Raw genomic sequence first — 23,225 nt, 5'->3', positions numbered from 1 at the left:
CTTACGCGTAGGGGTTTTTGACGTACTAGTACTCATAAATTCTAGCAGCCTCAAATCTAGTGGGAGAAAGCTGGTAGGCCTTCATATGAAAGAATGGGTCTATGTGGTCAGTGTGCACAGTCTAAAAAAAATCCTGCAGCACACAGTGCATAATGAGAAAAAAAAAACTTTTACCATTTTTTTTAATAAAGCAGCGACTTTGCAGTGTATTTTCGTATGGTATTTATTGTTGTATTCTAGTTTTCTTGGTCTCATTTTATAGAATGGAAGACATATTACAGAAATAGAGATGATTTTGACTGGTTTTACAAAGAAAGGTGCCTTGAAATTGAGCTCAAAGTAGCAGAAATGTTCGATTTTTACCAAACTTCAAAAGTAAACAAATCGTGCCAAGCGTGCAATACACGTCAACTGGTGAGTCTAATATTCTTTCACAAGTGCACCAATAATATTTATACCACTTTTTACACTAATGCAGTAGTCTGCATAACAGTAAATCTTATATTTTTTGTGAAAATAAAAATTCGAAGTGGAAAGCAAAAGAATATAAGAGGGGCCTTGAGACGTGACTAATGACCAGAGGAAATGTCATTTTAGTGCCAGGAATGTCTTTCTTGTTTATTCTGGACCCTATTCGGAAATTGGCATCTTTTGAAATTTGAGTGAAATTGGCAAAATTGCTAAATTCTGACCACTGTACTGGATAGTTGAATTTCATAAATGAGTGGTTTCTTGCACCCATTCGATAGAAAAAATGGAGTTCTAGCGAAATATTCATGTTTTTTGTCGACTAGTACAGTGAAATTGGCCGAAAATGGGGCTCAAAGTGGGCAAAATCGCCGATGCGTAAACATCGCCGAGACCACTAACTTTGCGAGAGCATAATTCCGTAAGTTTTCTATCAAATTTCAAACTTTTGGTGTCTTTATGATCGGGAAAAGATTCTCTATCTTTTCATAAGAGAAAATAATTTTTTTTTTTTTTTTTAAATTTGGCCGACCCTGAGAACGAGTTTTGGAGAGGGCCTGTCGACCCTCAAAGGGTTAAAAACCATTTGTCTCCATTCACTCCTATCAAACACACTCACGCATGCCTGCTGGAAGTCCAAGCCCCTCGCACACAAAACCTCCTTTACCCCCTCCCTCCAACCTTTCCTAGGCCGACCCCTACCCTGCCTTCCTTCCACTACAGACTGATACACTCTTGAAGTCACTTTGTTTCGCTCCATTCTCTCTACATGTCCGAACCACCTCAACAACCCTTCCTCAGCCCTCTGGACAAGAGTTTTGGTAATCCCGCACCTCCTCCTAACTTCCAAACTACGAATTCTCTGCATTATATTCTCACCACACATTGCCCTCAGACATGACATCTCCACTGCCTCCAGCCTTCTCGCTGCAACATTCATCACCCGTGCTTCACACCCATATAAGAGCGTTGGTAAAACTATGCTCTCATACATTCCCCTCTTTGCCTCCAAGGACAAAGTTCTTTGTCTCCACAGACTCCTAAGTGCACCGCTCACCCTTTTCCCCTCATCAATTCTATGATTCACCTCATCTTTCATAGACCCATCCGCTGACACGTCCACTCCCAAATATCTGAATACATTCACCACCTCCATACTCTCTCCCTCCAATCTGGTATCCAATCTTTCATCACCTAATCTTTTTGTTATCCTCATAACCTTACTCTTTCCTGTATTCACTTTTAATTTTCTTCTTTTGCACACCCTACCAAATTAATCCACCAATCTCTGCAACTTCTCTTCAGAATCTCCCAAGAGCACAGTGTCATCAGCAAAGAGCAACTGTGACAACTCCCACTTTATGTGTGATTCTTTATCTTTTAACTCCACGCCTCTTGCCAAGACCCTCGCATTTACTTCTCTTACAACCCCATCTATAAATAGATTAAACAACCACGGTGACATCACACATCCTTGTCTAAGGCCTACTTTTACTGGGAAATAATTTCCCTCTTTCCTACATACTCTAACTTGAGCCTCACTATCCTCGTAAAAACTCTTCACTGCTTTCAGTAACCTACCTCCTACACCATACACCTGCAACATCTGCCACATTGCCCCCCTATCCACCCTGTCATACGCCTTTTCCAAATCCATAAATGCCACAAAGACCTCTTTAGCCTTATCTAAATACTGTTCACTTATATGTTTCACTGTAAACACCTGGTCCACACACCCCCTACCTTTCCTAAAGCCTCCTTGTTCATCTGCTATCCTATTCTCCGTCGTACTCTTAATTCTTTCAATAATAACTCTACCATACACTTTACCAGGTATACTCAACAGACTTATCCCCCTATAATTTTTGCACTCTCTTTTGTCCCCTTTGCCTTTATACAAAGAAACTATGCATGCTCTCTGCCAATCCCTAGGTACCTTACCCTCTTCTATGCATTTATTAAATAATTGCACCAACCACTCCAAAACTATATCCCCACCTGCTTTTAACATTTCTATCTTTATCCCATCAATCCCGGCTGCCTTACCCTCTTTCATTTTACCTACTACCTCACGAACTTCCCCCACACTCACAACTGGCTCTTCCTCACTCCTACAAGATGTTATTCCTCCTTGCCCTATACACGAAAGCACAGCTTCCCTATCTTCATCAACATTTAACAATTCCTCAAAATATTCCCTCCATCTTTCCAATACCTCTAACTCTCCATTTAATAACTCTCCTCTCCTATTTTTAACTGACAAATCCATTTGTTCTCTAGGCTCCCTTAACTTGTTAATCTCACTCCAAAACTTTTTCTTATTTTCAACAAAATTTGTTGATAACATCTCACCCACTCTCTCATTTGCTCTCTTTTTACATTGCTTCTCCACTTTCTTAACCTCTCTCTTTTTCTCCATATACTCTTCCCTCCATGCATCACTTCTACTTTGTAAAAACTTCTCATATGCTAACTTTTTCTCCCTTACTACTCTCTTTACATCATCATTCCACCAATCGCTCCTCTTCCCTCCCGCACCCACTTTCCTGTAACCACAAACTTCTGCTGAACACTCTAACACTACATTTTTAAACCTACCCCATACCTCTTCGACCCCATTGCCTATGCTCTCATTAGCCCATCTATCCTCCAATAGCTGTTTATATCATACCCTAACTGCCTCCTCTTCTAGTTTATAAACCTTCACCTCTCTCTTCCCTGATGCTTCTATTCTCCTTGTATCCCATCTACCTTTTACTCTCAGTGTAGCTACAACTAGAAAGTGATCTGATATATCTGTGGCCCCTCTATAAACATGTACATCCTGAAGTCTACTCAACAGTCTTTTATCTACCAATACATAATCCAACAAACTACTGTCATTTTGCCCTACATCATATCTTGTATACTTATTTATCCTCTTTTTCTTAAAATATTTATTACCTATAACTAAACCCCTTTCTATACAAAGTTCAATCAAAGGGCTCCCATTATCATTTACACCTGGCACCCCAAACTTACCTACCACACCCTCTCTAAAAGTTTCTCCTACTTTAGCATTCAGATCCTCTACCACAATTACTCTCTCACTTGGTTCAAAGGCTCCTATACATTCACTTAACATCTCCCAAAATATCTCTCTCTCCTCTACATTCCTCTCTTCTCCAGGTGCATACATGCTTATTATGACCCACTTTCATTTATATGAGGTGCTATTGTAAAGTTCCCCTGCTCAAATTTCTGCACACTTCCTGGGTGAAATATGGCAATGATATAAATCACGCTGCACAATACCTTCCTTTGTGAAGTAATGTGGCAAGTTACAGCGTGGTCGGTCATCCTGCTAAGGTTAGATGAGCTTTTTTTTTTTTTGGTAATGTTGTCAGTGCATTAATTTTTATTTTTTTTGTAACAAAATGGAATTTTCGAAAGAACAGCATGCATACATGCATGTGTCTGCGAAATTCTGTTTCAAGTTCAGTAAAACAGCTAGTGAAACAAACAAAATGCAGCAAAGCGATGATTTGGACAGTGTTTTGAATGGTTTTTCTCTATTAAGAGCAGGATGAAAGTCAGTTGAGGATGATGAAAGCTCTGGTCATCCATCAATGACAAAAACAGACACCAACATTGAAAAAGTGAGAAAGGCTATTTACAAAGATTATTGTCAGAGTACTCAGGACATTGCAAGTGCTGTGGGAATTTTTTATGGGTTCATGTCAAAGCATTTTAACTGAAAATTTGAACATGAAGTGAGTGGCTGTGAAATGTGTGTCCTGCTTGCTGGCTCAAGACTGGAAAGATAATTGCTTGGATGTTAGTCAGGACCTGAAAAAATAAGTCGGAATGACCCAGTTACTCTCTCTAAGGTCATTAACCCTTTGAGGGTCGACAGGCCCTTTCCGAAACTCGTTCTCAGGGTCGGCCAAATTTAAAAAAAAAAAAAAATTATTTTCTCTTATGAAAAGATAGAGAATCTTTTCCCGATCATAACGACACCAAAAGTTTGAAATTTGATAGAAAACTTACGGAATTATGCTCTCGCAAAGTTAGCGGTCTCGGCGATGTTTACGCATCGGCGATTTTGCCCACTTTGAGCCCCATTTTCGGCCAATTTCACTGTACTAGTCGACAAAAAACATGAATATTTCGCTAGAACTCCATTTTTTCTATCGAATGGGTGCAAGAAACCACCCATTTATAAATTCAACTATCCAGTACAGTGGTCAGAATTTAGCAATTTTGCCAATTTCACACAAATTTCAAAAGATGCCAATTTCCGAATAGGGTCCAGAATAAACAAGAAAGACATTCCTGGCACTAAAATGACATTTCCTCTAGTCATTAATCACGTCTCAAGGCCCCTCTTATATTCTTTTGCTTTCCACTTTGAATTTTTATTCTCACAAAAAATATAAGATTTACTGTTATGCAGACTACTGCATTAGTGTAAAAAATGGTATAAATATTATTGGTGCACTTGTGAAAGAATATTAGACTCACCAGTTGACGTGTATTGCACGCTTGGCACGATTTGTTTACTTTTGAAGTTTGGTAAAAATCGAACATTTCTGCTACTTTGAGCTCAATTTCAAGGCACCTTTCTTTGTAAAACCAGTCAAAATCATCTCAATTTCTGTAATATGTCTTCCATTCTATAAAATGAGACCAAGAAAACTAGAATACAACAATAAATACCATATGAAAATACACTGCAAAGTCGCTGATTTATTAAAAAAAATGGTCAAAGTTTTTTTTTTTCTCATTATGCACTGTGTGCTGCAGGATTTTTTTTAGACTGTGCACACTGACCACATAGACCCATTCTTTCATATAAAGGCCTACCAGCTTTCTCCCAATAGATTTGAGGCCGCTAGAATTTATGAGTACTAGTACGTCAAAAACCCCTACGCGTAAGACGTACTAGTACGATGAAAACTCTCAAAGGGTTAATGTGATGAAACTTGGATCTAGGGCTATGGCCAAGAGAACAAGCAACAGTCTTCACAATGGAAAATCCTAACTCACTCAGGCCAAAAAAGGCATGCCAAGTTGAGAGCAATGTCAAGAGCATGCTCATTATTATTATTGTCAAAGTGGAAATCATTCATTAGGAATTTGTTCCAGCAGGGTAGACAGTTAACCAAAATTTTTACATTGAGAGTCTCGAGATGTTTGAGGGAAGATGTGAGAAGGAAACATTTAGTGTTGAAGGCATCGAATGATTTGTTCATTCACCATGACAATGCCCTTGCTCATGTGCCACTGACTGGACAGTATTATCTGGCCAAAAACAACATGGCAATCATCGCTCCATCCTTCCAGCTCCCCAGATCTAGCCCTTTGTGACTTCTTTCTCTTCCCAAAAATAAAAATGGTACTCAAGGGGAGGCATCTTAATGACATGGAGAAGATTCAAGCACAAATGCAGGTCATGATAGATGCCATTAGGAAAGAAGAGTTCCAAAAATACTTCAGTAAGTGACAGAGGCAATGGGTCTATGAAAGACAAGGTGAACCACAGAACTGAGAAGGGCAAAGAGGCAAGTAGTGCATTAAGGCATCTGTGGAGATAAAGAACAGTATCCATGGAGATAAAAAAAGGACTGTATGAGAAGATAGTGGTACCAACACTGTATGGATATGAAGCATGGGTTGTCAATGTTGGAGCAACGAGGAGGCTGGAGGCAATGGAGATATCTTGTTTGAGGGCAATGTGTGGTGTGAATATTATGCAGAGAATTCGAAGCATGGAGATTAGGGGGTGCAGGGTTAAGACATTTAGAGAGGTTGGAACAAAACAGGAGCACTTGGAGGGCATATAAATTTGTAGTGGAGGGAAGGCAGGGTAGGGGGTCATCCTAGGAAAGGTTGGAGGGAGGGGGGGAATGAATGAATGGAATCAAGTGGTTTTTATAATTTGATGTGCTGTTGGAGTGTGACCAAGGTAACATTTATGAAGGGACTAAAAGAAACCAGTTAACCAGACCTGAGTTCTGGAGGTGGGAAGTACAGTCCCTACACTCTGAAGGAGGGGAAAAGATATTTGCAGTTTTGAACTGTAGAATCGTCACACCCCTGGCAAGACAGTGATGGAGTGAGTGATGGTGAAAGTGTTTCTACTTTTTCATGTCACCCTACCACAGTGGGAGATGGCCGGTGTATTAATAATAATAATAATAAAGATACAATGATTATGTGAGAGTGAGGCGAAAGTGTTGAATGACGAAAGTATTTTCTTTTTGGGGATTTGCTCTCTTTTTGGGTCACCCTGCCTCGGTGGGAGATGACCGACTTGTTAAAACAAGAAAAAAAAAATTAAATAAATATTTGGGATTTTATAATTCTAAAGTGCCTATTTCAAGAATTCTACAATGGCTCACACACCAAATCATAAATACAACACTGATATAAAAAAGGATACCAAAGTTTATATTCATGAGGGACAATAAGATCATCAGGATCGTAAGCTCCAGGAAAAGGATGTTCTTTCAGCTGAGACCTGAAAACACGAATGGATTCCTAACTCTTAAGAAACTGGTAACCTGTTATATTACAGCCTGGAAGCTACTACAAAAGCAAAGCTATTTCTGTAAATGATATCTTCCCAAAGAAAGGAATCAAAGCAAATAATAAATTATAACTAACCCTTAAACTGTCCAAACGTAGATCTACGTCCATGTGCGGAGGGCTCTGAACATAGATCTCGTTTTTTTTTTTTTACATGCTTTCAAATGGGGAATATCAAGGTCAGAGCGCTATGCACGTGAACGCAGATCTACGTTTGGACAGTTTAAGGGTTAATGCTTATGAAAAAAAATATAATTACTCATTAAATATTCCCAATATCTCAAGAAGAAAGGAAATATCACAAGGAAAGAGAAGTTCTTAGAGGGTAAAAATGGGCATTAAAAAATATGTGATGTGTGTATACTATGGTGGTCCACTGACTGGTTACAAAATTGATATCCAAATTTCTCTTGTCTCTTCCCTTCAGTGTGTTCTTTTTGATATCCAAATTTCTCTTGTCTCTTCCCTTCACTGTGTTCTTTTTTGTCTAAAAATTATTTGTGAAAATTTGTGAGGATTGTATCTCATTTAAAGAGGCCCCTGATGACACCAAATTTTAGCCCACCCTCCCTTTCCCCTGACAAAATGGGGAACTCCCAGTTGTTTGTATTGTTCATACATTATTTCCTATGACCTGTTTAACCCTTTGACTGTATCGGTCATATATATATGTCTTACAAGCCAATGTGTTTGACGTGCATATGCTCAAAAATTCTAGTGGCTTCAAAACAAGCGGGAGAAAGTTGGTAGGCCCACATGTGAGAGAATGGGTCTGTGTGGTCAGTGTGCACTGTATAAAAAAAATCCTGCAGCACGCAGTGCATAATAAAAAAAAAAAACTAACTGTGTTTTTGGATTAAAGTGCCGACTTTGAGGTATATTTTTACATAGTATTTATGGTTGTATTCTCGTTTTCTTGGTCTAATTTGATAGAATGGAAAACACATTACAGAAATAGAGATGATTTTTGATTGGTTTTACTATGATAAGGACCTTGAAATGGAGCTCAAAGTAGGGGAAATGTTTGATTTTTACAGATGTTCAAGAGTAAACAAATGACATCACTGTCCAATAAATGTCCAACTAGCCATTCTAATATGCAGTCATGAATGGGCTGACATTATTTATACAATTATTACAATATTGCAGTAGTCAGTAAATCTTCTATTTTTTGTTTGAATAAAAATTCAAAATAGACAGCAAGAGTAATATCAGAGGGGCCTGGAGATGTGACTGATGAACAAAGAAAATGTTATTTTAGAGCCAGGAATGTCTGCATTGTTCATTCTGGACCCTATTTTGAAATTGGCATATTTTTTAATTTGCGTGAAATTGGCCAAATTGCCAATTTCTGACCACTTTATTGGGTAGTTGAAATTAGTAAATGGGGAGTTTCTTGTACTCAATCGATAGAACAAATAGAGTTCTAAAGAAATAGCTATGAGTTTGGTCGACTGGAACAATGGAATTAGTCGAAAATAGGGCTCAAAGTGGGTGAAATAGCCGATTCGTAAATATCGACGAGTTTGCTAAATTCGCGAGAGCGTAATTCCGTAAATTTTCCATCAAATTTCGTACTTTTGGTGTCATTACCATCGGGAAAAGATTCTCTATCATTTCATCAGATTTTTTTTTTTTTTTTTTTTTTTTTTTTTTTTTTTCTCAAATATTTTGCAACACCAGGAGAGACCTCAGGATTAGGGGCTGCGACAGTTAACCCTCTGAGGGTCGCCAGGCCCTCTCAGAGACTTGTTCTCAGGGTCGCCAAAATTTAAAAAAAAAATTCTTATGAAAAGATAGAGAATCTTTTCCCAATCATAATGACACCAAAAGTATGAAATTTGATGGAAAACTTGCAGAATTATGCTCTCGCGAAGTTAGCGGTCTCGATGATGTTTACACATTGGCGATTTAGCCCACTTTGAGCCCTATTCTCGGTCAATTCCAGTGTACTAGTCAACAAAAATCATAACTATTTCGCTAGAACTCCATTTTTTCTATCGAATGAATACAAGAAACCACCCATTTACCAATTTCAACTATCCAATAAAGTGGTCAGAATTTTAGCAATTTTGCCAATTTCACACAAATTTCAAAAGATGCCAATTTCCAAATAGGGTCCAGAATAAACAAGAAAGACATTCCTGGCACTAAAATAACATTTCCTCTGTTCATTAGTCACATCCCCAAGCCCCTCTTACATTTCTTTTGCTTTCCACTTTGAATTTTTATTCTCACAAAAAATAGAAGATTTACTGTTATGCAGACTACTGTATTAGTGTAGAAATGGTATAAATAATACCAGCGCACTTGTGAAAGAATATTAGATTCACCAGTTGACGTGTATTGGATGCATGGCATGATTTGTTTACTTTTGAACTTTGGCAAAAATCAAACATTTCTGCTACTTTGAGCTCAATTTCAAGGTACTTTTCATTGTGAAACCAATCAAAATCATCTCAATTTCTGTAATATATCTCACATTCTATAAAATAAGACCAGGAAAACTAGAATACAACCATAAATACCATACAATAATACAGTGCAAAGTCGCTGTTTTAAACCAAAAACACGGTCAAAGTTTTTTTTTCTCATTACGCACTGTGTGCTGCAGGATTTTTTTTATACTGCGCACACTGACCACATAGACCCATTCTTTCATATGTAGGCCTACCAGCTTTCTCTCACTAGATTTGAGGGCGCTAGAATTTATGCATACTAGTACGTCAAAAACCCTGGCGCGTAAGCCATACTAGTATGGCCGAAACCCCGAAAGGGTTAAAGGGTTAAAGAGTTTTCCTACTCTCATGGCCTAGCAGAAGTCTCCCTGTTGCTTACCTGGTCAAAAAGTCTATTAGCTGTTCGTGGCCTCCCAGCCCAAGTAGCTATCACAGCCAGGTTGATCTGGCACACTGTGGAGGTAATGATTTAGTTTCTTCCGAATACTTCAACATTTGTTCAGACAATATTTCTGATATCTGCTGGAAGCATACCGAATACTCAAAGGTCACAGATGTTGACATTGTTCTATTATTGTGCCCCTGGTTCCCCTGCTTTTCACTGGTTCTATTATAAACTTCCTCCCATATCTCTCATTCCAGTATGTTATGGAAATATACAGAATTGCAAGTAGACCCCTCTAATATCTTCTATGTGTATATTATCAAGTGCATTTAAGTAGTAGGCTGGTAGACGGCAACGACCCAAGGAGGTACTACCGTCCTGCCATGTGAGCTGTAAAACGAAAGCCTGTAATTGTTTTACAAGATGGAAGGATTGCTGGTGTCTTTTCTCTGTTTCATAAACAGGTACATCTTATTACTTCTGCTTACACTTATGTCACACTACACATACAGGTACATGTTTATGTATACACACTCATCTGAGTTTTCTTTGATTTTATCGTAATAGTTCTTGTTCATATTGCTTTTACTTTTATATCCATAGGGAAGTGGAATAGATATCTTTCCTCCATAAGCCGTGCATGTTGTAAAAGTCAACTAAAATGCTGAGAACAATGGACTAGTCACCCCCTTTTCCTGTATAGGCTACTAAAAAGAAAAAGAAGAAAGCCATCAAAGTGGGATGTTTGAATGTGCATGGATGTTGAGCAAATGATAAGAAAGAGATGATTGTGGATGTTATGAATGAGAAGCTGGATGTCCTGGCTTTAAGTGAAACAATGCTGAAGGTGGTAGGAGAGTTTCAGTGGGGAGAAATAAATAGGATTAGGTCAGGAGTTTCAAATAGAGTTAGAGCTAAAGAAGGAATAGCAATAATGTTGAAGGATAAGCTATGGCAGGAAAAGAGGGAACATAAATGTATTAATTCAAGGATAATGTGGAGCAAAATAAGGGTTGGATGTGAAAAGTGGGTTACAGTAAGTGTTTATGCACCTGGAGGAGAGAGAAGTGTAGACGAGAGAGAGAGATTTTGGGAAATGTTGAGTGCATGGAGAGTTTTTAACCAAGTGTGAGAGTACTTGTGGTTGGAGATTTCTTGGAGGAAGTAGTAGTTAAATTTGGAGTGCAAGAGGTAAATGAAAATGGGGAGCCTTTAATTGAGCTATGTGTAGAAAGAGGTATGATAATTAGTAATACTATTTTATGAAAAAGAGGATAAATAAGTATACACGGTATGATAAAGCATGTAATGAAAGTAGTTTGTTAGATTATGTATTGGTAGATAAAAGGCTGATGGGTAGGCTTCAGGCAACTGATATATCGGATCATTATTTAGTTGTAGCTACAGTTAGACTAAGAGGTAGATGGGACAAAAGGAAAATAGCAGCAACAAGTAAGAGAGAGGTGAAACTGTATAAACTAAGGGAAGAGAAAGTTAGGGTGAGATATGAGCATCTATTGGTAGAAAGGTGGGCTAGTGCAAGTATGAGCAGTGGGGGGGGGGGGGTTGAAGAGGGTTGGAATAGTTTTAAAAATGCAGTATTAGAATGTGGGGCAGAAGTTTGAGGCTATAGGAGGGTGGGGGCAGGAGGAAAGAGGAGTGATTGGTGGAATGCTGAAGTAAAGGGTGTGATAAAAGAGAAAAAGGTAGCTTATGAGAGGTTTTCACAAAGCAGAAGTGTTATAAGAAGAGTAGAGTATATGGAGAATAAAAGAACAGTGAAGAGAGGGGTGAGAGAGTGCAAAAGGAGAGCAGATGATAGAATGAGAGAGGCACTGTCAAGAAATTTTGATGAAAGTAAGAAAAAATTTTGGAGCGAGATAAACAAGTTAAGAAAGCCTAGGGAACAAGTGGATTTGTCAGTTAAAAACAGAGTAGGGGAGTTAGTAGATGGGGAGCTGGAGGTATTGGGTAGATGGCGGGAATATTTTGAGGAACTTTTAAATGTCGAAGTAGAAAGGGAGGCGGGAATTTCATGCACTGGTCAGGGAAGTATAACATCTTTTAGGAGCAAAGAAGAGCAGGATGTAAGTGTGGGGGAGGTGTGTGAGGCATTACATAGAATGAAAGGGGATAAAGCAGCTGGAACTGACAGGATCATGACAGAAATGCTAAAAGCAAGGGGGAATATAGTGTTGGAGTGGTTGTTATTTTTGTTTAATAAATGTATGAAAGAGGGGAAGGTACCTAAGGGATTGGCAGAGAGCTTGTATAGTTCCTTTATATAAAAGGAAGGGGGACAAAAGAGACTGTAAAAATTATAGGGGAATAAGTTTACTGAGTATACCATGAAAAGTGTACGGCAGGGTTATTATTGAAAAAATTAGAGACAAGACATAGAGTAGGATTTTGGATGAGCAAGGAGGCTTTAGAGTGGGTAGGGGATGTGTAGATCAAGTGTTTACATAGAAGCATATACACGAACAGTATTTAGATAAAGGTAGTGAAGTTTTTATTGCATTTATGGATTTAGAAAAGGCACACGATAGAGGGCATAGGGGGAGCAACGTGGCAGATGTTGCAAGTACATATTTGGAATAGGTAGTAAGTTACTAAATGCTGTAAAGAATTTCTGTGAGGATAGTGAGGCTCAGGCAAGGGCGTGTACAAAAGAGGTAGATTACTTCCCAGTAAAAGCAGGTTTTAGACAGGGATGTATAATGTCACCATGGTTGTTTAATATATTTATAGATGGGATTGTAAAAGAAGTAAATGCTAGGGTGTTAGGGAGAGGGGTAGGATTAAATTATGGGGAATCAAATACAAAATGGGAGCTGACACAGTTACTTTTTGCTGATGATACTGTGCTTATGGGAGATTCTAAAGAAAAGTTGCAAAGGTTAGTGGACGAGTTTGGGAAGGTGAGTACAGGTAGAAAGTTGAAAGTGAACATAGATAAGAGTAAGGTGATGAGGGTATCAAACAATTTAGATAAAGAAAAATTGGATATCGCATTGGAGAGAGGAAGTATGGATGAAGTGAATGTTTTCAGATATTTGAGAGTTGACTTGTCAGCGGATGGGTTTATGAAGGATGAGGTTAATCATAGAATTGATGAAGGAAAAAAGGTGAGTGGTGTGTTGAGATATATGTGGAGACAAAAAACAATATCTATGGAGGCAAAGAAGGGAATGTATAAAAGTATAGAGGTACCAACTCTCTCATATGGGTGTGAAGCTTGGGTTGTAAATGATGCAGCGAGGAGGCGGTTGGAGGCAGAGATGTCCTGTCTAAGGGCATTGTGTCAATTTCCAAATAGGGTCCAGAACAAACAAGAAAGACATTCCTGGCACTAAAATAACATTTACTTTCTTCGTTAGTCATGTCCCCACGCCCCTCTTACATTCTTTTAATTTCCACTTTGAATTTTTATTCTCACAAAAAATAAAAGATTTACTTTTATGCAGACTACTGCATTAGTGTAGAAATGGTATAAATAATATCAGTGCACTTGTGAAAGAATATTAGACTCACCAGTTGATGTGTATTGGACGCTTAGCATGATTTGTTTACTTTTGAACTTTGGTAAAAATCAAACATTTCTGCTATTTTGAGCTCAATTTCAAGGTACTTTTCATTGTAAAACCAGTCAAAATCATCTCAATTTCTGTAATATGTCTTCCATTCTATAAAATGAGACCAGAAAAACTAGAATACAACAATAAATACCATATGAAAATACAGTGCAAAGTCGCTGTTTTAATCCAAAAACACAGTCAAAGTTTTTTTTTCTCATTATGCACTGTGTGCTGCAGGATTTTTTTATACTGTGCACACTGACCACATAGACCCATTCTTTCATATGTAGGCCTACCAGCTTTCTCTCACTAGATTTGAGGGTGCTAGAATTTAGGTGTACTAGCACGTCAAAAACCCTGGGTCGTAAGCCGTACTAGTATGTCCGAAACCCTGAAAGAGTTAAGAGAAGGTATAGGGTTACTAAAAGTATTATCCAGAGGGCTGAGGAGGGGTTGTTGAGGTGGTTCTGACATTTAGAACAATGTCTGAACCACCACAAAATAGAATGACTTCGAGAGCTTATAAATCTGTAGTGGAAGGAAGGTGGGGTAGGGGTCGGCCTAGGAAGGATTAGAGGAAGGGGATAAAGGTTTTGTGTGCAATAGGCTTGGACTTTTAGCAAGCATGCATGAGTGTGTTACATAGGAGCGAGTGAGAACAAATGGTTTTTAGGACTTGACATGCTGTTGAGCAAGGTAACATTTATGAAGAGATTCAGGAAAACCAGCAGGCCAGACTTGAGTCCTGGGGGTGGGAAGAACACTGTCTGCACTCTGAAGGAGTGGTGTTAATGTTGCAGTTTTATAGCTGTGTACGAATGGTATATAATACCGACAAGATGAGAGTAAGACACATGTGCAACATCTGGGTATCTTTATTGTAGACGTTTCGCCATCCAGTGGCTTTATCAATACAAATTCCAGGACATAACTTGAAGACAGTAGAACTATGTACAGAAGATGAGGTAATCAGTCCCTCAACCTAGGAGTAGGTGCGAACAGCACCATAGTCGTGGAGAATCTCCACGACTATGGTGCTGTTCGCACCTACTCCTAGGTTGAGGGACTGATTACCACATCTTCTGTACATAGTTCTACTGTCTTCAAGTTATGTCCTGGAATTTGTATTGATAAAGCCACTGGATGGCGAAACGTCTACAATAAAGATACCCAGATGTTGCACATGTGTCTTACTCTCAGTTTTATAGCTGTAGTGTAAGTGTGCCTCTGGCAAGACAATGATGCAGTGAATGATGATGAAGGTTTTTCTGTTTTGGGCCACCCTGCCTTGGTGGAAAATGGCCGATGTGTTAATAAATAAATAATAATAATACATTACTGCTGCCCAAAAGAACAGTCATGGTTTCTTTTGACTATTTTTCCCTCGAGAGAAAATGGCAATTCTTGTTTTATGGAGAAGGGGAGAAAGTATGATGCCACTGGGGCATATACCTGGGACCCTAAAATGAACCACAATATTTTTGAAACTTTGAATGGTATTTTTTTTTTTTTTGAGTGGAAAATAACAATGGGGTGGTGTAATAAAATTTTAAACTTTCACTTTTGTGGACCACCCTAGTGTATAAAACTGAGTCAATGGTTTTACTTGTGACAGGCAGTATACCTATGTAATCCCACTGTGGAGTAAAATCCCTTAATGTCTTTAAAACACATACTAATGTATTTAATGTCCCAAATACTTATAATAAACATATAGTAAGTCTCCTGCTTACAAATGAGTTGCAGTCACGCTTTGCTGACTTACATACGAGTTGCAGTCATGCATTGTTGATTTACAAATGAGTTACAGAGTTTTGATGACTTACAAATGGGTTCTTTTTACAATAGATATTAAACTCTCAATATAACACAATATGGGGAATTCTTTGTAGGTTGGTAGACAGCAACCACCCAGGGAAGTACTACCGTCCTGCCAGATGACTGTGAAACAGAAACCTGTAACTGTTTTGCATGATGATAGGATTGCTGGTTTCTTTTTCTGTCTCATAAACACGCTAGATAACAGGGATATCTTGCTACTCCTACTTAAACTTTGGTCACACTTCACAGACACACACATGCATATATATATACAGTGGACCCCCGCATAACGATTTTAATCCGTGCAAGAGGGGTAATTGTTATGCGAAATAATCGGTATGTGAATGAATTTTCCCCATAAGAAATAATGGAAATAAAATTAATCCGTGCAAGACACCCAAAAGTATGAAAAAAAAATTTTTTTACCACATGAAATGTTAATTTTAATACACACAAACTGAAAAAGGCATGCACACTTACATGACACTTACTTTTATTGAAGATCTGGTGATGATTGATGGGATGGGAGGAGGGGAGAGAGAGTGTTAGTGTTTAGAAGGGGAATCCCCTTCCATTAAGACTTGAGGTGTCAAGTCCTTTTCTGGGGTTACTTCCCTTCTTCTTTTAATGCCACTAGGACCAGCTTCAGAGTCACTGGACTTCTTTCGCACAACATATCTGTCCATAGTGGCCTGTACCTCTCGTTCCTTTATGACTTCCCTAAAGTGTTTCACAACATTGTCAGTGTAATAATCACCAGCACGGCTTGCAATAGCTGTGTGAGGGTGATTTTCATCCATGAAGGTTTGCACTTCAAGCCACTTTGCACAGATTTCTTTAATCTTTGTAGTAGGCAACTTCTTCAATTTCTCTCTCCCCTCCTCTGAACCAGTTTCCTCAGGTCTGGCCTCTTGCTCTTGAAGTTGATCTATCAGCTCATCAGTGGTTAGTTCTTCATTGTCCTCCTCCACCAACTCTTCCACATCCTCCCCACTAACCTCCAACCCCAAGGACTTTCCCAATGCCACAATGGATTCCTCAAGTGGCATAATCCTCTCAGGGTTAGCCTCAAACCCTTCAAAATCCCTTTTGTCTACACATTCTGGCCACAGTTTCTTCCAAGCAGAGTTCAAGGTCTTCTTAGTCACTCCCTCCCAAGCCTTACCTATAAGGTTTACACAATTGAGGATATTAAAGTGATCTCTCCAAAACTCTCTTAGAGTCAGTTGAGTTTCTGAGGTCACTACAAAGCACCTTTCAAACAGAGCTTTTGTGTACAGTTTTTTGAAGTTTGCAGTAACCTGCTGGTCCATGGGCTGCAGGAGAGGAGTGGTATTAGGAGGCAAAAACTTCACCTTAATGAAGCTCATGTCCCCATAAAGTCGCTCTGCCACGTCTGTAGGATGACCAGGGGCATTGTCTAACACCAGGAGGCACTTAAGTTCTAATTTCTTTTCAGTTAGGTAATCTTTCACATTGGGGGCAAATGCATGGTGTAACCAGTTATAGAAAAAGTCCCTAGTGACCCATGCCTTACTGTTTGCCCTCCACAGCACACACAAATTATCCTTGAGGACATTCTTTTGCCTGAACGCTCTGGGAGTTTCAGAGTGATACACTAATAAAGGCTTAACTTTGCAATCACCACTAGCATTGGCACACATCAACACAGTAAGCCTGTCTTTCATAGGCTTATGTCCTGGGAGTGCCTTTTCCTCCTGAGTAATGTAGGTCCTGCTTGGCATTTTCTTCCAGAACAGGCCTGTTTCATCACAATTAAACACTTGTTCAGGTTTCAGTCCTTCACTGTCTATGTACTCCTTGAATTCCTGCACATATTTTTCAGCCGCTTTGTGGTCCGAACTGGCAGCCTCACCATGCCTTATCACACTATGGATGCCACTACGCTTCTTAAATCTCTCAAACCAACCTTTGCTGGCCTTAAATTCACTCACATCATCACTAGTTGCAGGCATTTTTTTAATTAAATCCTCATGCAACTTCCTAGCCTTTTCACATATGATCGCTTGAGAGACGCTATCTCCTGCTAGCTGTTTTTCATTTATCCACACCAATTAGAGTCTCTCAACATCTTCCATCACTTGCGATCTTTGTTTCGAAAACACAGTTAAACCTTTGGCAAGAACAGCTTCCTTGATTGTCTTTCTGGTGCCCACAATAGTAGCGATGGTTGATTGGGGTTTCTTGTACAACTTGACCAGGTCGGCGATACGCACTCCACTTTCATACTTATCAATGATCTCTTTCTTCATTTCTATTGGAATTCTCACCCTTATTGGTGTACGGTTGGCACTAGAAGCTTTCTTGGGGCCCATGGTCACTTATTTTCCAGAAACAGCACCGAAAACACTGTAATAATACGGAATATTCCGATTGTATGCTTGGATGTTACCGCGGAGGCTGGCTGGTAAACAATGGCACGGGCGGCACATGTGAGGCTGGCTGAGGGCGCACATTGGACGCGTCTCGGACGAAAATCGGTGAGCGGGTTTTTAATCGGTATGCGCGGCAAAATTTTTGCGATTAAAGCAAGCGGTATGCGGATTAATCGCTATGTGATGCCATCGTTATGCGGGGGTCCACTGTACATACATCTAGGTTTTTCTCCTTTTTCTAAATAGCTCTTGTTCTTCTTTATTTCTTCTATTGTCCATGGGGAAGTGGAAAAGAATCTTTCCTCCGTAAGCCATGCGTGTCGTATGAGGCGACTAAAATGCCGGGAGCAATGGGCTAGTAACCCCTTCTCCTGTAGACATTTACTAAAAAAGAGAAGAAGAAAAACTTTATAAAACTGGGATGCTTGAATGTGCGTGGATGTAGTGCAGATGACAAGAAATAGATGATTGCTGATGTTATGAATGAAAAGAAGTTGGATGTCCTGGCCCTAAGCGAAACAAAGCTGAAGGGGGTAGGGGAGTTTCGGGGGGGGGGAATAAATGGGATTAAATTTGGAGTATCTGAGAGAGTTAGAGCAAAGGAAGGGGTAGCAGTAATGTTGAAGGATCAGTTATGGAAGGAGAAAAGAGAATATGAATGTGTAAATTCAAGAATTATGTGGATTAAAGTAAAGGTTGGATGTGAAAAGTGGGTCATAATAAGCGTGTATGCACCTGGAGAAGAGAGGAATGCAGAAGAGAGAGAGAGATTTTGGGAGATGTTAAGTGAATGTATAGGAGCCTTTGAACCAAGTGAGAGAGTAATTGTGGTAGGGGACCTGAATGCTAAAGTAGGAGAAACTTTTAGAGAGGGTGTGGTAGGTAAGTTTGGGGTCCCAGGTGTAAATGATAATGGGAGCCCTTTGATTGAACTTTGTATAGAAAGGGGTTTAGTTATAGGTAATACATATTTTAAGAAAAAGAGGATAAATAAGTATACAAGATATGATGTAGGGCATAAGGACAGTAGTTTGTTGGATTATGTATTGGTAGATAAAAGACTGTTGAGTAGACTTCAGGATGTACATGTTTATAGAGGGGCCACAGATATATCAGATCACTTTCTAGTTGTAGCTACACTGAGAGTAAAAGGTAGATGGGATACAAGGAGAATAGAAGCATCAGGGAAGAGAGAGGTGAAGGTTTATAAACTAAAAGAGGAGGCAGTTAGGGTAAGATATAAACAGCTATTGGAGGATAGATGGGCTAATGAGAGCATAGGCAATGGGGTCGAAGAGGTATGAGGTAGGTTTAAAAATGTAGTGTTAGTGTTCAGCAGAAGTTTGTGGTTACAGGAAAGTGGATGCGGGAGGGAAGAGGAGCGATTGGTGGAATGATGATGTAAAGAGAGTAGTAAGGGAGAAAAAGTTAGCATATTAGAAGTTTTTACAAAGTAGAAGTGATGCAAGGAGGGAAGAGTATATGGAGAAAAAGAGAGAGGTTAAGAGAGTGGTGAAGCAAAAAAAAGAGAGCAAATGAGAGAGTGGGTGAGATGTTATCAACAAATTTTGTTGAAAATAAGAAAAAGTTTTGGAGTGAGATTAACAAGTTAAGGAAGCCTAGAGAACAAATGGATTTGTCAGTTAATAACTCTCCTCTCCTATTTTTAAATGGAGAGTTAGAGGTATTGGGAAGATGGAGGGAATATTTTGAGGAATTGTTAAATGTTGATGAAGATAGGGAAGCTGTGATTTCGTGTATAGGGCAAGGAGGAATAACATCTTGTAGGAGTGAGGAAGAGCCAGTTGTGAGTGTGGGGGAAGTTCGTGAGGCAGTAGGTAAAATGAAAGGGGGTAAGGCAGCTGGGATTGATGGGATAAAGATAGAAATGTTAAAAGCAGGTGGGGATATAGTTTTGGAGTGGTTGGTGCAATTATTTAATAAATGTATGGAAGAGGGTAAGGTACCTAGGGATTGGCAGAGAGCATGCATAGTTCCTTTGTATAAAGGCAAAGGGGACAAAAGAGAGTGCAAAAATTATAGGGGGATAAGTCTGTTGAGTATACCTGGTAAAGTGTATGGTAGAGTTATTATTGAAAGAATTAAGAGTAAGACGGAGAATAGGATAGCAGATGAACAAGGAGGCTTTAGGAAAGGTAGGGGGTGTGTGGACCAGGTGTTTACAGTGAAACATATAAGTGAACAGTATTTAGATAAGGCTAAAGAGGTCTTTGTGGCATTTATGGATTTGGAAAAGGCATATGACAGGGTGGATAGGGGGGCAATGTGGCAGATGTTGCAGGTGTATGGTGTAGGAGGTAGGTTACTGAAAGCAGTGAAGAGTTTTTACGAGGATAGTGAGGCTCAAGTTAGAGTATGTAGGAAAGAGGGAAATTATTTCCCAGTAAAAGTAGGCCTTAGACAAGGATGTGTGATGTCACCGTGGTTGTTTAATATCTTTATAGATGGGGTTGTAAGAGAAGTAAATGCGAGGGTCTTGGCAAGAGGTGTGGAGTTAAAAGATAAAGAATCACACATAAAGTGGGAGTTGTCACAGTTGCTCTTCGCTGATGACGCTGCTCTTGGGAGATTCTGAAGGGAAGTTGCAGAGATTGGTGGATGAGTTTGGTAGGGTGGCAAAAGAAGAAAATTTAAAGTGAATACAGGAAAGAGTAAGGTTATGAGGATAACAAAAAGATCAGGTGATGAAAGACTGGATATCAGATTGGAGGGAGAGAGTATGGAGGAGGTGAATGTATTCAGATATTTGGGAGTGGACGTGTCAGCGGATGGGTCTATGAAAGATGAGGTGAATCATAGAATTGATGAGGGGAAAAGGGTGAGTGGTGCACTTAGGAGTATGTGGAGACAAAGAACTTTGTCCTTGGAGGCAAAGAGGGGAATGTATGAGAGTATAGTTTTACCAACGCTCTTATATGGGTGTGAAGCATGGGTGATGAATGTTGCAGCGAGGAGAAGGCTGGAGGCAGTGGAGATGTCATGTCTGAGGGCAATGTGTGGTGTGAATATAATGCAGAGAATTCGTAGTTTGGAAGTTAGGAGGAGGTGCGGGATTACCAAAACTGTTGTCCACAGGGCTGAGGAAGGGTTGTTGAGGTGGTTCGGACATGTAGAGAGAATGGAGCGAAACAGAGTGACTTCAAGAGTGTATCAGTCTGTAGTGGAAGGAAGGTGGGGTAGGGGTCGGCCTAGGAAAGGTTGGAGGGAGGGGGTAAAGGAGGTTTTGTGTGCGAGGGGCTTGGACTTCCAGCAGGCATGCGTGAGCGTGTTTGATAGGAGTGAATGGAGACAAATGGTTTTTAATACTTGACGTGCTGTTGGAGTGTGAGCAAAGTAACATTTATGAAGGGGTTCAGGGAAACTGGCAGGCTGGACTTGAGTCCTGGAGATGGGAAGTACAGTGCCTGCACTCTGAAGGAGGGGTGTTAATGTTGCAGTTTAAAAACTGTAGTGTAAAGCACCCTTCTGGCAAGACAGTGATGGAGTGAATGATGGTGAAAGTTTTTCTTTTTCGGGCCACCTTGCCTTGGTGGGAATCGGCCAGTGTGATAATAAAAAATAAATAAATGAATATGGTTTGCTGTAATTTTGAGAGTTAATGACTTTTCAGATGAGTGGAATGGGTAGTGGTGGACCAGCGGGGATGGGGACCTCCCCAAGTAGCAGTCACCAGCAACAGCAGCAGCAGCAGCAGCAGCAGCAACAGCATCATCAACAGCAGCAACAGCAACAACCTCCACATCATACCCAGGTATAAATTTCTTGGCTATGAAAACATTTTGTGATCTTCCTTGAAAGCTTAGGAGTTATAAAGGATTGGTTGCTCTCCACTTGAACACTACTGTACATCATTTTATATATCATGAACTTATAAACCTGTGTGAGTCATTAAACACAAGGGTTGAAGGAGCCTCAGTCCTTTGACTGTAACTTGCTGCTAGATCTCTGACCCATCAGGCTATCGGTGATTGCCTGATCTGTGCAGCAGCTAAAAGGATATAGAGGGTGCAAGCATTCATATCTTGCATGTAGTGAAAGAAATGTTTCCTAAACATTTATTTACTGATTACTTCACACTGATAAAGTGTTAGAGACACTGTAGAAACATAAAGCATTAAGTGAGTTAGTCTATGTGATAGTCTTCTGATAAAACATAATTAATTACAATATTACATAAGTTGGAGAGGATGAATTGTCTCCGCAAGTTTGCACAAACAAATAGGACGTTCATATTCGATAAAATCTCAAAATCCTTGTGTAAGATAAAAATTCATACTTTTTTCCAGTTTGAATTCCTTAAAGGAAAGTGCCTTAGTGCTGATGAAGGTTTCTTGATCCATGTAATTGGAGCAACCCTCCACTTCCTTAGATTGAACCTGATTACTATTTTCTAGGTGTTGAATGATCCCTATAGGTTTAGTGCTTTCCCATGAAAATAATATTTTACAATTTATCATTGGTATTGAGCACTAGCTCACTACTAAGCCATTATTATTTGCCAGTCAAGCAACAGATTCTTTTCTTTCCAAAAGCACTTGAATCGAGCATTAAGTTGGACTAGAAGAGTAACGAGAAAATCGTGCAGATTGAGGATTGATTATTCATAGCAAGAATGACAAGTTGGTATGGCTACTTATAGAAATTAGTATTTTTTTCCCAATGTGACTTGTGGCTACATGTTTACTCAGGATGAGTAGCACTCCCTAATAAATGGCATAATCCAAATCCAGTGCATAATTTGCAATTAAGCCATGGGCCATGATTTTATTTGTAATTACTTTGAAAGCAGTCAACATATGTGAGCATTTAGTGAGGACCTGGTTGTGTTAGTTCCTTGAGGATCACGTTGACCTACCCACACCAAACTCACATCTAAGGACCTCAGCAGAAATGTTCCCACTAATGTTAACTGTATTAACATACCTAGAATTGCTTGGATCATTTACCTGAATCTTTCATGCAGTGTGGTGCCAAGATTTTAATGGTAAATAGTGCTCCTTGCCACACGTCAAAGCCTGTGGTTCAGTGCCTTCATGACTGAGGTGCTTTTTTTCGATGACTGGCCAGGAAGGTATCCAGACTTGAACTCCAATGAGAAACTCTGGTCTGCAGTGAAGAGAGATCTACTAGGGAAGGAATATCAGCCCACTCACTTGGCTTCAGGACACCATCCATGAGTGGTGGAGAAATTTACCCAATGAAACCCTGAAGAATATATGCTAATAACTTCCTGAATGGTTGAAGGATATCATAAAGTGCATAGGATGACCTATTTTGTACTCATGGTTTAACCCTTTGACTGTCGCAACCCCAAATCCTGAGGTGTCTCCTGGTGTCGCAAAATATTTGAAAAAAAAAAAAATTATTTTTTCTTATGGGATGGTAGAGAATATTTTCCTCGTGGTAATGACACCAAAAGTACAAAATTTGATGGAAAACTTATGGAATTACGCTCTTGCGAAGTTAGCGACCTCAGCGATATATACGGATCGGCGATTTTGCCCACTTTGAGCCCTATTTTCGGCTA

At 39.5% G+C, this 23,225-nt stretch overlaps 1 protein-coding gene across 3 annotated transcripts in view; it reads left to right on the top strand.

Moving 5' to 3' along the window:
- stau (double-stranded RNA-binding protein Staufen) overlaps positions 1 to 23,225 on the top strand; it is a 326,000-nt gene that overhangs the window by 55,462 nt on the left and 247,313 nt on the right. For all 3 annotated transcript variants that reach the window (XM_070095188.1, XM_070095180.1, XM_070095173.1), the window contains exon 4: positions 21,309 to 21,449. In XM_070095188.1, coding sequence (XP_069951289.1) covers positions 21,309 to 21,449 — 141 coding nt within the window. The remainder of the gene's footprint in view (positions 1 to 21,308; positions 21,450 to 23,225) is intronic.

This window comes from Cherax quadricarinatus, chromosome 4 (genome assembly GCF_038502225.1).
Source record: "Cherax quadricarinatus isolate ZL_2023a chromosome 4, ASM3850222v1, whole genome shotgun sequence".
NCBI classification, from domain to species: Eukaryota; Metazoa; Arthropoda; class Malacostraca; order Decapoda; family Parastacidae; genus Cherax; species Cherax quadricarinatus.
This window is presented reverse-complemented; position numbering and strand designations above follow the sequence as displayed.